A 14164-nucleotide genomic window follows, 5' to 3' on the forward strand; every position below is an offset into this window, starting at 1 on the left:
GCTGAAAATGAAGAAATCAATTTTAGTCAGTCTTATTCTCTCCATTTATGATTTGGGATTGCGGAACAAATGGCTGGCATCCAAGAGCCGTCAGCTTCACTAAGTTCTGTTTGGGTTGCTTGTGAATTACAACTCCCAAGTGCATCCATGATGCAAAAACCAAACATCTTTTAATTCATATGCACCAGTTAATCCTTTCCTTATAGTTCAGCTCTTGGTCTGGCACAAATCCAGAAAGGCTACTAAGTTCATAACTTGGTTCATTGGACCAGGATGGAACCAACGTCTTAAAATGCAAAGTTTTAAAACCAAAGTCTCAAGAATGGTTTGGGTAAAAATGCAAATTACCAAATGTGCAATGTGTGAATTTGTTTGTTGACTTTTGGCTTACAGATGAGTATCAATTGTCAGTAATGTAATCAGTCTGTTGCTGCTTTTCTCAGCTGTGAAGTGCACGCCAAGCGGAGTCCAGATGAAACTTTTTTCTCTCTACTGCTTGACTATAAAATATTGCAAATTATGAAAGTCCTCGCTTGGGAGGCATTGCTATTTTTAGTGAGGTGTTGTTAAAAAGTGTTCTTCTGGCCAGAATTTATAGCATTATCCCAGAGGCAGCCTGTGTAAAAAAAAAGTGTATGAGCTATTAAACTAGTCTAATGAAATGGTAAAAAGTCACAGATCTAATAGCAAAAACTGGTGCTGTTCACCAAAATTTAGATACTGTGCAGAGAACAGAGGCCATTCATATAAATAACTAGTTCTGAATGGAAAAAATGTGCTCTTCAGCATGTATGTGAGAATGGGGGGGGGAATTTGTCCCCCTCCTTCCATCTTCCACACCCTTGAGCCACATGGTCCTTTCACCTACACAGTGGCAGACAGAACTAGCCGGACATGGGTATTTGATTGTGTGTGAGGACGTCTTCTGTCTCCATCTCAACCTTATCTTTAAAAGAAGGTTGGTTTCATCTCTTTAGAAACGGTCCCAGCTAACGGGGCAGAGGGACTTTGACAGAGGGGAGAACAAATCGCTGACAAAGGACCTTTTTACGTTTCATAAGCGTTGTTAGGACGACGAAAAGGAATTTCTCAGATAATAACTTCCCACTTCAAAGATTTCTCAGTTCAATAGCAATTGGACCATCCTTTTTTATTCAGCCACAAGGGCTAGCACTAAAGACGACTCAACTGTTTGTATCCCTCCTCCCAGTGTGTTTATTTTTCCCCTATTCATTGGAGTACTTGGATAAAATAAACACTGAGACAATTACCGGAACATGGGCTTCTAACTTTCTTGGGATCATATACCCACTGCCATGGCCTCAGACTTGGCAATGTCAAGTTCTGGAGCCTGGCAAAACAGGACTCCCTTTTTAAAACCACCTCTGTGATTTATGACTTGTTTACTTGCTTCTTTCAAGGATAAAAAAATGCCGGGCATTCTAAAGATCACACGGTCTTTATTGGTAAAACTGAACAAAGAGGCATCTCTTTCTGTTTTAACTTTTGCTTCAACATAGTAGAACTATATACTGATACACAGTGGTCTATGAAATATATAGCTATATCAGTATATGCATTTAGGGATGACTATCTTTTTTTTTTTTTAAAAAAATCTCACTACTAAACAGAACCGGACCCCCCCCCCCCCCGAACAATTTAAGGGATAGAATATTTAAATATGGGAAAAGACCAATATTCCTATATCATTGCCCAACAATCAAGTGTCCTACTTCCATGTACAAAAAATGCTAAACATTATCAGGACTGGTGGGAAGATACTTGGAAAAGGGTTTCAAAGGGGGGATAAAGGAGCAGAAATATGTGAGCTTACTAAAGAACATACTCTGTGCAGAAAATGTCCCAGACTTGACTTGCTGGCAACAGTCTTCTTCTTTGAGCCTGGGGGGGGGGGTTGCTTTAAAGCTGTTTTCAGAGAGATGTATCCCTGATCTTAAAATGCCTTGCCTTGGAGATAATGCCACCAACTTCTATGGTGACAATGTCACCACATTCTACAGCTGCAAAGGTTCCATCTAATATTGGTAACTCTTCGATAGCCCCCTCCTCCTCCTCCTCCTCCCCATTTCTCTTAATCACAGAGGCTCAAGATTCTGCCACAAAGGCTTTCCTTCGAGAGGGCAAGCCGGCCTGGCAAGCTGAAGGGGACGAGATGGAGGAAGAGCCGACTGAATGCATTAAGCTAGCATGAAAACCAGAGGTCAGCACAAATGTGTCTTAATAGACTGTCTCGAATGGAGTGTGCCTTCCTTTCAAGGGTGCCTGCTTTTGCACTGCTCATTACCATAGCGATCCTAACGTGGCATGTTGATGCACCATAAAGCTCACACTTTCCACCCCTGCAGCCCCCCTCATCACTCCACCCCCACCCCCCACCTCAAATCAGAGCCTTTGAACAAGGCCGGTCTTGATTAGACCTTTCTCCTTTTCTTCCCTCTCCTTCAAACCCATTTCCTCGCCTTTAGAAAAGTCGCCATCAAATCCCAAAGGCCGTCTCTGATCAGGGCCCAGAAGAAGGGAAACAAAAGTGAAGTGACGGGCTGTGATTCAAGCAGGCCCATTTTTCTTTCTGACATTCTTATCCATTCTGAATATGGGGTTGGAACAAGGCCTCCCATTCGCGTGGGGTTTTCCTTGCCCCGGAAGGTCGGTCAGGAGAGGAAATTCCATGTCCATCACAAACACACAAAGGATTGAGAAAAAGGTAGAGGTAAAAATAGATGTATACACTCACACTCTCTGATACATGTACACACACATATGCACTGGACTGGAAGCCCAAACAAAATCAATAAAGACCAGGTTGGGCCAGCTGGGGAGGGCTGTTAGAGGGCTGGGGGGTGGGTAAGGGCAGGAAGAATCTCTTAGACCTAAATATTATGTCCCCCTTGTGAAAAGGGTAGATGGGCTCCAGACTTCTCTTTTCAATCTTTTAAAGTATGACTTGCCTACTGCTATAGAAATCTTAACTCACCATGAAGATTCACCGTTGCGAAGAAATACTTTCATTGTGAGAGCCTGCTTTGATGTCTAAGGCATAAGATGCAGGGCTTTTCAGCTGCCTCTGTCTAGATTACCTTGAGAGCAACGAGATAGACATCTGTAACAAGCAAATGAAAAATTAAAGGTGATTAGCCTACACATCCAAAACTACAGCTTCTGCAAAGAAAGAAATCAGGAAGAAAAGGCTGGGTTGGAGGTGGAGATGGGAAGCAGAAAGGCTCAGTTGAGAATTCCAGGCAAGGTAGAGCTTATCTTCTCCATTTGCCAAAGGCCTCCATAGCTTTGCTTTTCTCGGTTGCCTCCACTATAAGAGGAACTGAACAACCATAGCAAGAAAAACAACTGTGGAAAATACAGAATATATGCCTTTTAGTTTTAAACACTGATAAACAGGATAATATAGTCATTGGATTGCTTCTTCCATTGCTTTCAACCCGGCAACATAGGATAATATTGTGGATGTAGTTTACAGGATTGAAGAATCATATACAGTAGTCCTTGATTCCCAGACTATAACTGAAAACAGAATAACTGAGAAGATGTAGGAATGCAAAAATGTAAATTACACCACTCTGGTTTTTGGATATAAGTCCTACATGTTCACACTCTTGTAGGATGTCCCACTGAATTCCAGAGGACTTACTGGGCTGCACCTCAAAAATGAAAAGTTCAGAAAAAAATATGTTTACTGACACTATGTATAAGAAACCAGATGCTTTTAATAGGAATCCTTCAGAGGAGGATTGCATAGTTTGTATCTTTACTACATAATGGAGGGAATAATCCATATGGAAACTATTGCAGCAAAATCCTAGTGTGCGCCTTCAGAAAAATGAGCCCTGTTTTCATAGCATTGATCAGAATCAACTGGACAGCCCAGGAACCCTACTGGAAATACAATACATCATGAGCAAATGATATAGGACTCTTAGGATGACCTGATAGCCTTAGGGCCTGGTGTAAGTAACTGAACCTTCACAAGGATGCTTTGCCCCTATGCTCAAACTGGAATGCATTCTGTTTTTACCTCTTGCCCTTCTCAGCTGGAAAAGAAGAAAAAGGGGTAACAAAACAAGGACTCAGAAGTAGCGTTTTGATATGCTAGAGATTTAGAAAAAAAACATTTATTTTTACCATTACAAAAAAAACCTCACATAATTTTACATAACCTTTGTGCATTTCAAAACAAAATTGCCACTGTGTTTTATTCCATCATTTGGGAGGGGAATCTACATGTTGAATTTCTGGACAATCCAAGAATCAGCACAATGACGTCACTCATATCAACTCCTCACTTTAATATGGATCTCACTTTCCGCTCATTAAGGAATTGCAAGAATTCACAGAAATAACACTGGGAGCAGGAGTGGGAGAACAAGGGAGAATGTGTTTGTGCATTTAAAATCCATTACTTGTGTAAATTAAAATGTACCACAAATCATTAAGCCACCCTTGGGTCTGTTTTATTAGTAACAAGTGGGCAGAGTAGACTGGTTAAGTCGGGGCAGTAAAGAGGGTCCCCCCCCCCCCAAAAAAGTCAACTGAGCTGGTAAATTAATCAAAGTATTTAATTGATCGCTGAACAGTTGGCTAACCAGTAACATATTTATAGATAACCCTTTTCCCAGAAAGCAAACACACATCACACACACACGCACACACACAGTCAAAATGAAAAACAAAAATAAAAACCACCAGGGAACAAAAGAGTCCAAGAAAAACACGGTCACGTGGTACCAGCACCGAAGATCGCGACTGTACAACTAGGAATCCGTAGGAAAACACTTTGGTTCATTGATACAAAAAAAAGCTGTGCCAACTCTCACACGTCTGTAAACGTTGGGAAGAAAGCGATCCAAGCACAGGTTCAGGATGGGGTGAAAAATAAAATAATACTCATAATTCAAAACAAAACAAAACAAAACCATGAAGTCGTGGGAAAAGAAGTTAAGGGGGAGGAGAGGGCTGTCGTCTTGTGCGCTTGGCACCATAATAAATACAAAAGCAGGGAGGAGGTCTTCCCCCCCCCATTATCCCCCTCCCCACAGTGCGTCTTCTCTCCGGTGGCCAGTGCAGCAATTCTGATCAAAGGTGCCTGGGAGAAGGGGCGAGAGGGAACGTGGGGGGAACCGGGTGAGGTGGGGTGGCTTCCCAGTATCGGCTCGGTTTCCGCCCCTCAAAGTCCCGAAAGAGCTCGGAAAGAAGGCGGCGGTCTGGTGGGCGACGGGCAAGTCCTACGGCCAGCGACGTTAATAATTGGGGCCGGGGTCGCAGTTTGTGAACGCGGCCTCTCCCGCGTGGGGCGAAGGAGAGTTACTGGGTGGCGTCGGGATGCCGCTGGCCCCGGAGCTCTGACACACGTACCATTCGCTCAGGTTGGCTGCCGCCTGGGTGGAGGAGGCCGCTGGGGGCTGCGGGGGTGGCGGCGGCGCTTGAGGGGGGTCCCGGCCGCAGTCGGACGAAGGAGAGACCAGTGAGGGGGTGGACGACTCGTAGCCCGAGCTGGGAGGCGGGGATTTGCAGTGAACCTTCATGTGCTTCCTCAAAGAGCTGGGATGGGTGTACGACTTGTCGCAGCCCCGCACTTTGCAGTTGTAGGGCTTGTCGCTGGTGTGCACGTGGGAATGCTTCTTCCGGTCGCTGCTGTTGGCGAAGCGTCTCTCGCAGCCCTCGAACTCGCATTTGAAAGGCTTCTCGCCTGCAAAGAGAGAGGCAGTCCTGGGAAACTTGGCAGAAACGGCCCGGGAAGGGAAGGGGGAAAGTATGGGGGGGCATGATATCTTTTTTGGGAATGGGGGTAGGGGAGAAAGAGGCTATTCCCAACTGCTGTAACCCCACTTCCTTTCCTTTCAAGTCCTTTCCAACCATTGAGCTTCGGAGTGGGGGAGATTTTTCCCTTCTGGAAACGGCGCCGGATGTTCCGGTGCAAATTCATGCCTGTCGGGATTCAAGGAGATCTCTAAAACTACCCGGTGGAATTTCGGGGTTATTCTCAGGTCTCCCTCCCACAAGAAGTAAGCATGCTCTCATAGAGAAAGGGGCTGCTCTGAAGCAAGAGAATGGCAACTTCAGGACAGCTAGTAGTTACTTGCTGGCAGAGTGTAGTCAAAAAAGTCAAGATGGCGACAACACAGGGTGTGGAAGGCAAACCAGGTTGCCATTTTTTAGGGAGTTTTACAGATCATAATCTCTTCCAGAATCCCCTTATCCTCTAGTCTTCCTTACCAAACACACCATTATTTACAAATGGCCTCTGCTATCTGTTGTTTTAGAAACAGCTACAGTACTGTGCATAGCTGGTCTTACCCAAAATTCATAACCAAAGATCACAGTCTTCAGGTCGTATACCTCTCTTTCACCTTTCACACTTCCACCAAGTAAGCCCATATGCCTCCAGTCATGCACTTATATATCCACAATCAGACAGGAAACATAATATTTGGCTTTCCCTGGAAACCGTAATTTACATAGGGTTTGGGATGCAATACTGTACTGACAAAAGGCCAGAAGGAAATCCAACCTTTTGGAACAGCTTATGTGTGCATGCATAAATGTATACCAGCCTCCTGCAAGGTGTGTGTGTGTCTGTGTGTGTGTGTGTGTTGGCATGCTACTCCTGGATAATCAGGGTTGTCCATCTTCAAAGTCGGTCTGTATAATTTCCTCAGGATTGGCTTCTCTTAATTTCTCTGAAGCTTGTGCAATATTTTCTAGAATCTGACAATAACTCAAATTTTTTCTTGGTTGCTTGCCACTTTAATACATAATGCCTAAAAATCTAGAGGGCTCACTGCAGCATTATTATTTTATTTTTGTGAAAGCCAGGATGAACTTCATGGGTATGGGTGTCCAGGCCAAGTTTTCATGAAGACCTACCATAAACAACAGCATGGGGAATATACGCCTAGATAAGGAAGTAGATGGTAGAGAGCATTAAGGACAATGCAAAGCTTTCATGAAGTCCAGCAGATCATATTATGATAGTAATATAATAATATAAAATCCTGTATGCTGGATGAATGGAGGAAAAGTGCTGTTGGAAGGAGGGATGGCAAGAAAAAAAAATGCCCTGGAAAAGGACTGATTTAGGCACAAAAAACCTGAGTGAGCAATAGAAAGTCCAAGATGCTGCAGTCACCTGCTCTGAAGTTTCCATTGATCATGGATATATTATTTGAGAGCGGGCAGGCAGAAATGGGCAGAAAATGATAACAAAGATATCATTGAAATATGATATGAAAAGCCAGATCCTGTTTTCTAAAAGTATAAATTACTGGTGTATGCATGTCTGATTTGTTTGTGTGTTAAGTGTTAAAGATAATTTTTGAAAGAGTCCAGATCATATATTTTGACTTCAGTGCAAAACATCATTTAAAAATGGTAAATGCTGTTTAAGTGTCCAATTTACAAAGCTAACTGGTTTTTTAAGCCACTGTTCATTGAAAAAAAATCACTGAAGACCCATTTGCCTTTTGAAACAAAATGGCTCTCAAAATGGTTTAAAGGCTTAAAGAAAACGACTACAAAATTCACAGCATCAAACTGTGGGGCTGCTGATTTTCCAGAATATTGGTGAAAATCTAAATATTATTCTCAGTCCATAAGAGAAAAACAATGGCTTTTGCACAGAAGAACATAACAGGATGTTTTCTCCCTTTCATGAATTCTGTTTTGGTGTGCCGATGAATTGGGCTGGAGGGGTGGGGAGAAGAGGGGAGAGAAATTAAAAGAAAGAGCTTATATTTTGATAGCTCTTTAAGCATTTTAATTATAGTTCCTTGTATAGAAACAGTTTGACCTTCCCCTGCTCAGCTGAAATAACAAATCAAGGAGATCCATGTAATGCAGTGCAAGCAAGCTGGAAGTTAAGAGGCCCAGGGGAACAACTCTGTCGTAAACCCTCCTGCCAAAGGGAGAGAGAATGAGTTGCCTTCAGGTAAGGTTTGCCTTCCTCAATCTTCCTTCATTCCTCTATATGTGAATTGAGACAAAAATCAAAACTGAAAGCTGCCTTTGAACCCAAGGGCTGATTTGAGAAAAAGTGGATCCTCATTGTAGGCTGCAACTGGTCCCACAAACACATCTGCCCTGGACTAAACTAAAGGATTGTTTTCTGTACAAAAGTATGTGTTATTCAAACAAGAGATAGAGAAAATCCATTTCTAGGCTTTCTTTGAAAGCTTCCTTTTTCTAACTTGGTGGTGAGTGGGGAGAAGGAGGGCATTGAAGTTGGGGGCGCAGGGGCATGCGTGCAAGCCCCATGGAATTTGCACCGCCATCTTCTAACCCCCACTTGTAGCTCTCACAGGCCTGGCTGCTGAGTGCAAGACATACAGCATGGAGATTTTAGCATAATCCTTCCAACACTGGGACTGGATTAAAGTCTTTGCAAAATTCTCGAGGGGGAAGGGAAGGCGGAGGAAGATCTATTTTGCCAGGCTTACTGCTATAAATTACAAGTTAAAACAGACCTTCCTTACTGTGGCCTAAAATCCTCCTTGGTTACAAATGTCCCTGGCCAGCTCTAATGGTAAGGAAGTGATTTTTGCTTTCTCTGTTTTTTTTCCCCCACTGTGCCACTCTATTGGGAATTAATTCTCTCTCTTTTTCTTTCTCTTTCTCCTCTGCTCCAGAAATCTGCTTCTTTCTACTGTGCTAGGAAATATAACGTTAATACTGGACAAAAAGCATTTTTTTCCTTGCAAATCGAGAATTTTCTCCATGAATAATTTCCTGGAAGGTTTATTACTATTTTAGATGTTTTGGGGTTTGAGAATTTCAAGTTAGGGTAGTCAACATAAAGTATGATAATGAGCATCAGGCCTACAAAATTGGACTATTATGCCCTGGTCTTGGTTACACCAAGATTCCCTTTAAAAAAAAATTATGTGGGAAGCTCAGGCAAAAGATCATGTGTGATAGGATATATCATATAATAAACCTATGAGCTGGCATCTTTCTCATGTGCTCAACTGCACTGCTGTAGGTCAAATTTAAAGAAATTGAGCATTTTCTGCTTCAGAGACTTCAAAAGAGAAGGCAGTGAAAGGGCACTAAAAGTTTGCTTATTTAAAAAGACACCATGATTGAAGAATAAAATATCTTCTTTAATGGTTTCCTACTTACCTACATGAAGATGCTTTGATTATTATTTTGTTATTGATGATTAAATATTCCAAATAATATAAATTTTCTAACAAAAATATCATATCGTTAAAGGCAAGATGGGAATAAAGAAGAGTAGGGCAAAGCCATTTAATTGCTAAAGTAAAGAGGCTTTACAGTGGCAGAATAGAAGAAAGGAAGAACCTAGGATTCCTCATTTCTGTAGGGTTGCCCAGTAGAAAAGGAACGCACACAGCAGACAACAGTGTGTGTAAAATTATATCCTGAAAAGAATTACATTTTGAAAAAAAGGCTTATTTAATATCTTGTGCTGAGAGAGAAAAATGAGGAGTTGGGTGAAGTCAGTAAAATCACAGACACTGGCTGCCAATCTCATTTACAGTGTAAGGCTTCACCGGGAGGGTCCGGAAGTGTGAAAACTTTCTAAGTTTCCATTTATTTTCTCTAAATGTGTTTGTGGCAGACTGGGGTCAAGCATAAATATTGCAAGATTGTCTCATTTGGACAGCTTGCCTTTTCATGTTAACTAGAGGAAGAAAAACTCAGAAGTTTCTAATGTAGACTTCTCATAGAATGCTGGCCAGTGACCTTTTCAAATGGGCAGCCCAGAAACACTGAATCACCACCACCTTCAATCCAGGGCACATCCCTGCCATCATTTCCAAGTTCCCAGGTTCCAAAAATGAACCACCTCATATTTTCAAGCATACATTAAAAAGGTAAAGAGCATTGGGGGACTATCCTCAGGGCTTCTTGTCCCAAACAAAAAGAGGGGGCTGTGCAGCTGTGTTTTTCTCACAAGGAAGGCACAGAGGCATCACTCACAATTGCCTAGACAATCTGCAGTTTCCTTTGTCTGCTCTTAATTTGCAAGCTCCTGCCCCAAGATTGGATGTATTCATTTTCTTGGAAGAGCTTTGGAATCTCTCTCCCTCCTCCCCAACCACAAAAAATGCCATCTTAAATTCTGGACCTTCTTTCTTTCCTTCCTTCCTTCCTTCCTTCCTTCCTTCCTTCCTTCCTTCCTTCCCTCTTTCTTTTTTCCTTCCTTCCTTTCTTCACAGACATATACACAGACACACACATGCAAATGCTGCAGAAGAAAAGCAAAAAATCTAAACCAACTCTTCTACCGGGTTTACTGAACTACTGTAGCTTTAATTAATTCTCAATATAATTAGAGGGAAACTAGAGGAGAGGGGAGGGGGAGGAAGAGGCGGATAAGGAGGAAGAAGTTCACGCGCATCAGCAGATCTCTGGACTCAACAGTAATGGAGCAAGACCAACCTATACTGACCTGTATGCGTCCTTTTGTGGATTTTGAGATTTTCCGACCGAGCGAAGACTTTGCCGCATCCCGGGAAAGGACAAGGGAAAGGCTTCTCCCCCGTGTGGACGCGGATGTGGTTGACCAGTTTATATTTGGCCTTGAAAGGCTTCCCTTCCCTGGGACACTCTTCCCAGAAGCAGATGTGGTTGGATTGCTCGGGCCCGCCAACGTGCTCCACGGTGACGTGAGTCACCAGCTCGTGCATGGTGCTGAAAGTTTTCGAGCATAATTTCTTGGGAGTCTGATCCAGTTCAATCCACTTGCAGATGAGCTCTTGCTTGATGGGCTGTCTCATGTAGCGAAAGAAAGCCCCAGGGCCATGGTGTGACGCTAGATTAACGTTCAGGTTCATGCTACTGTAGCCGTGGAAGGAGGAAGCCGCGAAAGGATCTGTCCGGGAGATTGGTAATGGAGTGAAAGGCTCAGACCTGGCGTACATTTGTCCAGGTAGTCCCAGCCTGATCTGTCCGTTTAGATGGCCACCTGGAGGTCCATGGGGAGGTTGCTCCTGGTGATGGAGTCCAGTAAGGAGCGAATGAGTCCCGACTTCTGAGTGGTGGTGGTGGAGGTGGTGGTGGTGGGGAGCATGGTGTCCGGGGTAGCCACCTGTTGTTGAGACAAATATTCCGTGATGAGAACTTGGAGCAGCAGAGTGTGGATAAGAGAACCCTGGCATGCCGGGGGCAGTCAGATCCCCGCGCAGGAATAAATCTCTACCTGCCGATAGAGCCTGGCTTGGGTGAGGGATCGCATAAGGGACTGTTGTTGACTGCGCCGGGCCCAACGCTCCAGTTGGACGCGGGACCACTTCAGCTGGGCCTGTCACGGGATGGCGGGGCTGAGGGTCAGCACAGAGCCTAAGGGCCGCTGGGTGATGAGGAGGAGGTGGTGGTGGTGGTGGAGGAGGAGGAGAGTGATGGTGGTGGTGGTGATGGTGACGATGGTGATGGTGGTGTCCCAAGTGTTCTAACCGGAATGGACTCAGACCGAGGCGGGGTTCTCCCGGGTGCTCCCCAGGGCGCGTGGGAGCGATGGAATGGGGATCCCCGGCGAAGCCTGTCATGCTCTGAGGGGAGTGGTGATGGCGGTGAGGAGGATGAGGATCCCCTGCCAAGCCTACTAATTTCAGCGCAGTGTTCCGCTTGGAAAGTGCCGCCGACCCCATTCCTGGCTTCCCCCAAAGCTCACTTGGTTCTACAGTTCTAAAAAGTCACCTGACAGCGGGGAGGGGGGAGCGAGCGGGAGCGCCTGAAAGGCAGGGAGAGAGTGGGAGAAAGCCCGCGGTGGGAAAAAAAACTTTTCCGAAAGTTTTCCTCCCCCCGCTTCCTTCGAAAGGTTTCCTCTCTTCCTCCCTCCCTCCCAAACTCTCGGTCTCCACTATTTGGCTTTGTTTTGATTTTGCTTCTTCTTCTTGCTTCCCCTTTCTTTTTCTCTCCCTTCTCTTTATTTTCCCCCTCTCCCTTCCCCATCCCTTTTGGGGGGGGGTTGTAGATTTCCCCCCCTTGTTTTTTAATGCCTACGTGGAATCCCATATGCTTTGAGAGGCAGCAGCAGGACGTTGGGAGGCTACTGAATAGAGCTTCATAGTCTCGGCTCCAACCCGGAGCGCTAAAACAATCAGGGAGGCCGCTGATTGGCCGAAGCTGCCTGACCGACGTCAGCGATGACAGGTCCCCCTCTGAAGTCTGAAAAGATTTAGGAAGGAGCGGGGAGGAAAAGGGCGGGGAAGGGATGAAGAGGATACAAGAAGATCTGCGCTTGCGCGGTGCTTGGTGGGTAATTTCCAAAAGACCCTTTGCGTTTTTCCTCCCTCCCTCTTTCTTTGCTCCTCCGCTCTGCACGGCTCCAGCGAGCCGGTCTGCTTTTGCCTCCCCGCAGATCGTTTTCACCTGCCTTTTAATTAACAGAATTAAAAGTAGTCGGAACATGTGTCCGGCCCAAGTCGAAAGCGTCTCGGTGCCGTTCAGCGTTCTTGGGCAATTGTTGAGGAATAGTGTGCCACGACAGCGGCTGCGAGTGCGCAAAGGCCAGGCTGGCTGGGGGCCGGCTGGGGGCTATGGTCTTTCCCGTCCTTTCCTGCGCCCCGCTGGTGGTCTCCGATCCATTGCTTGGAGTCGCCCCGTTTTCCTCCCCCCCCATCCCCCCGAATTGCTTGGAGCGAGGTTCAAGCCTTCACTTTTCTCATTTGCGCTCGCCTGAGGTCTTCTCGGTTCCCCTCCCTTCACCCTTGCCCGGGCCTCTGTCCCAGTCTCAGCCAGCCTCTTAACCAGCAGACGGTTTAATGGAGAGCCGAGAGCGGAGTCTCCTTCCCAGCCGAAGGGCCTCATTAGCTCCAGGCTATCTTCAAGGCTTGTTCGCGGTTCCTTCCCGCCACGAAGCTGGAGGGGACCGAGAAAGAAAGCCAGGCGCGGCGCGGCTTTTCTCAAAACTTCCGCGCGGGTCTGAGTCTGTTGGGGGCTGGAGTGGGAAAGAAATCCGGGCCAGGCCAACCCGCAGCGGGAATCCGCAGGGAAAGAGGTACGGAGGGGGAGAGAGGAAGACTGCCCCGAGAAGGCTTCGCCAGGCGTTACAAGATCGCTTCCGCTCGTTTTCTCTGCTCTGGAGCCTCCCGGATCAGAAATGGCTTCGGGCAACGGGCTCCGATTCGGCGTTCCCCAACAGGCAGGGGATGATACCTAGTTAAGAGATAGAACCTAAAAAGCAGGGGGATAGATCTTGTGATTGCACACGGTTATTTTATGCAACTCCCGGAATATGCTGTAAATTAGAAGATGCTTTCCAAACTTGGGTGTTCCCCTCCCCTGCAGATTGAATACCGATTTTTTTATGGCACAGACAGATATGGAGAAGCTCCCGTTCCCAACATAAATGGGTACCCTAAGGAAAAGGCAGGCTTTTGCATTCAGAAATTATTCTGAGAAGCAGAGCTAGGCAAACAGTTCTTTACATTTCTAACACTTGTTGGCAGCCCAGAGGGCCAAGCCTTAAAAAAAAAGAACAATACTCGTACCCTACTTCCTAGGCACCCTATTTTCCATCGTGACATTATTTGCTTTATTTTTAAAGTGAGCCACTATTGCAAGTGACTGCAGCAGCAGTCAAGTCCAATCTTGCGGATCATTTCAGGAAGTTTACTGAAACTTAAGAAGTTCCAATACTCATCCCCTGAAGTACTGGTGTGGGTTGGAAATGGGGAAGGGGAGAAATTTGTATTCATCTATTCACTATATATATACATATATCTCATAGGCATTCACTCCCATTTAGTTAGGGGGGGAAACAATAATCGCGTCAGTGGAGCAGGGACCTGTGAAATTAAGCAACCTGTAGATTGCAGGCAGAAGTTACTATCCTCCTGGCAAAAGAGAGGCGGAAAATGACTGTAACGTTATTGGGTCTGTGATGAAAATAATAAATGGCGGAATGCCTTTGTCTTTTTAAAGCCTTGGAACATTTCCGAGAAATGTTTATCCTGATTTGTCAAAATTCAGGATCTCCCCCCTCCCTGCTGTCCTCAATATGATGCTTCCAGAATTCTGTCTTTAACTTCATAGCCCCAAATTGAGGAGGTAACCATTACGTTAGAATAAGCCTACTCGGGTGGAAGGAGTACCTCCCCTCTTCATTTTTAAATGGAGCTCAGCTACCTGCATTTCTCAACACGTTTTATTCCCCTACACTCAG

The 14164-nt window shown here is 45.3% G+C and overlaps 1 protein-coding gene across 1 annotated transcript; it reads right to left on the reverse strand.

Annotated features, from left to right (window-relative positions):
- Positions 1 to 5273: 5273 nt before the first annotated feature.
- ZIC4 (Zic family member 4) lies at positions 5274 to 11543 on the reverse strand. The gene is made up of 2 exons (XM_032225868.1): positions 10448 to 11543; positions 5274 to 5722 (listed from the first exon to the last, which is right to left on the reverse strand). The coding sequence occupies exons 1-2, from the start codon at positions 11541 to 11543 to the stop codon at positions 5274 to 5276; spliced, it is 1545 nt and encodes a 514-aa protein (XP_032081759.1).
- Between the last annotated feature and the right edge of the window lie 2621 nt (positions 11544 to 14164).

Source organism: Thamnophis elegans, chromosome 10, assembly GCF_009769535.1.
Source record: "Thamnophis elegans isolate rThaEle1 chromosome 10, rThaEle1.pri, whole genome shotgun sequence".
In the NCBI taxonomy this organism is placed as follows: domain Eukaryota; kingdom Metazoa; phylum Chordata; class Lepidosauria; order Squamata; family Colubridae; genus Thamnophis; species Thamnophis elegans.

Bases quoted from the DNA above. Each gene is read 5' to 3' on its own strand.
- ZIC4 (XM_032225868.1), bottom strand. From the start codon at position 11,543: ATGACAGGCTTCGCCGGGGATCCCCATTCCATCGCTCCCACGCGCCCT. The intron at 5,723-10,447 runs GTCAGTATAGGT...CTCTCTTTGCAG, and splicing joins CCACAAAAGGACGCATACAG to GCGAGAAGCCTTTCAAATGC.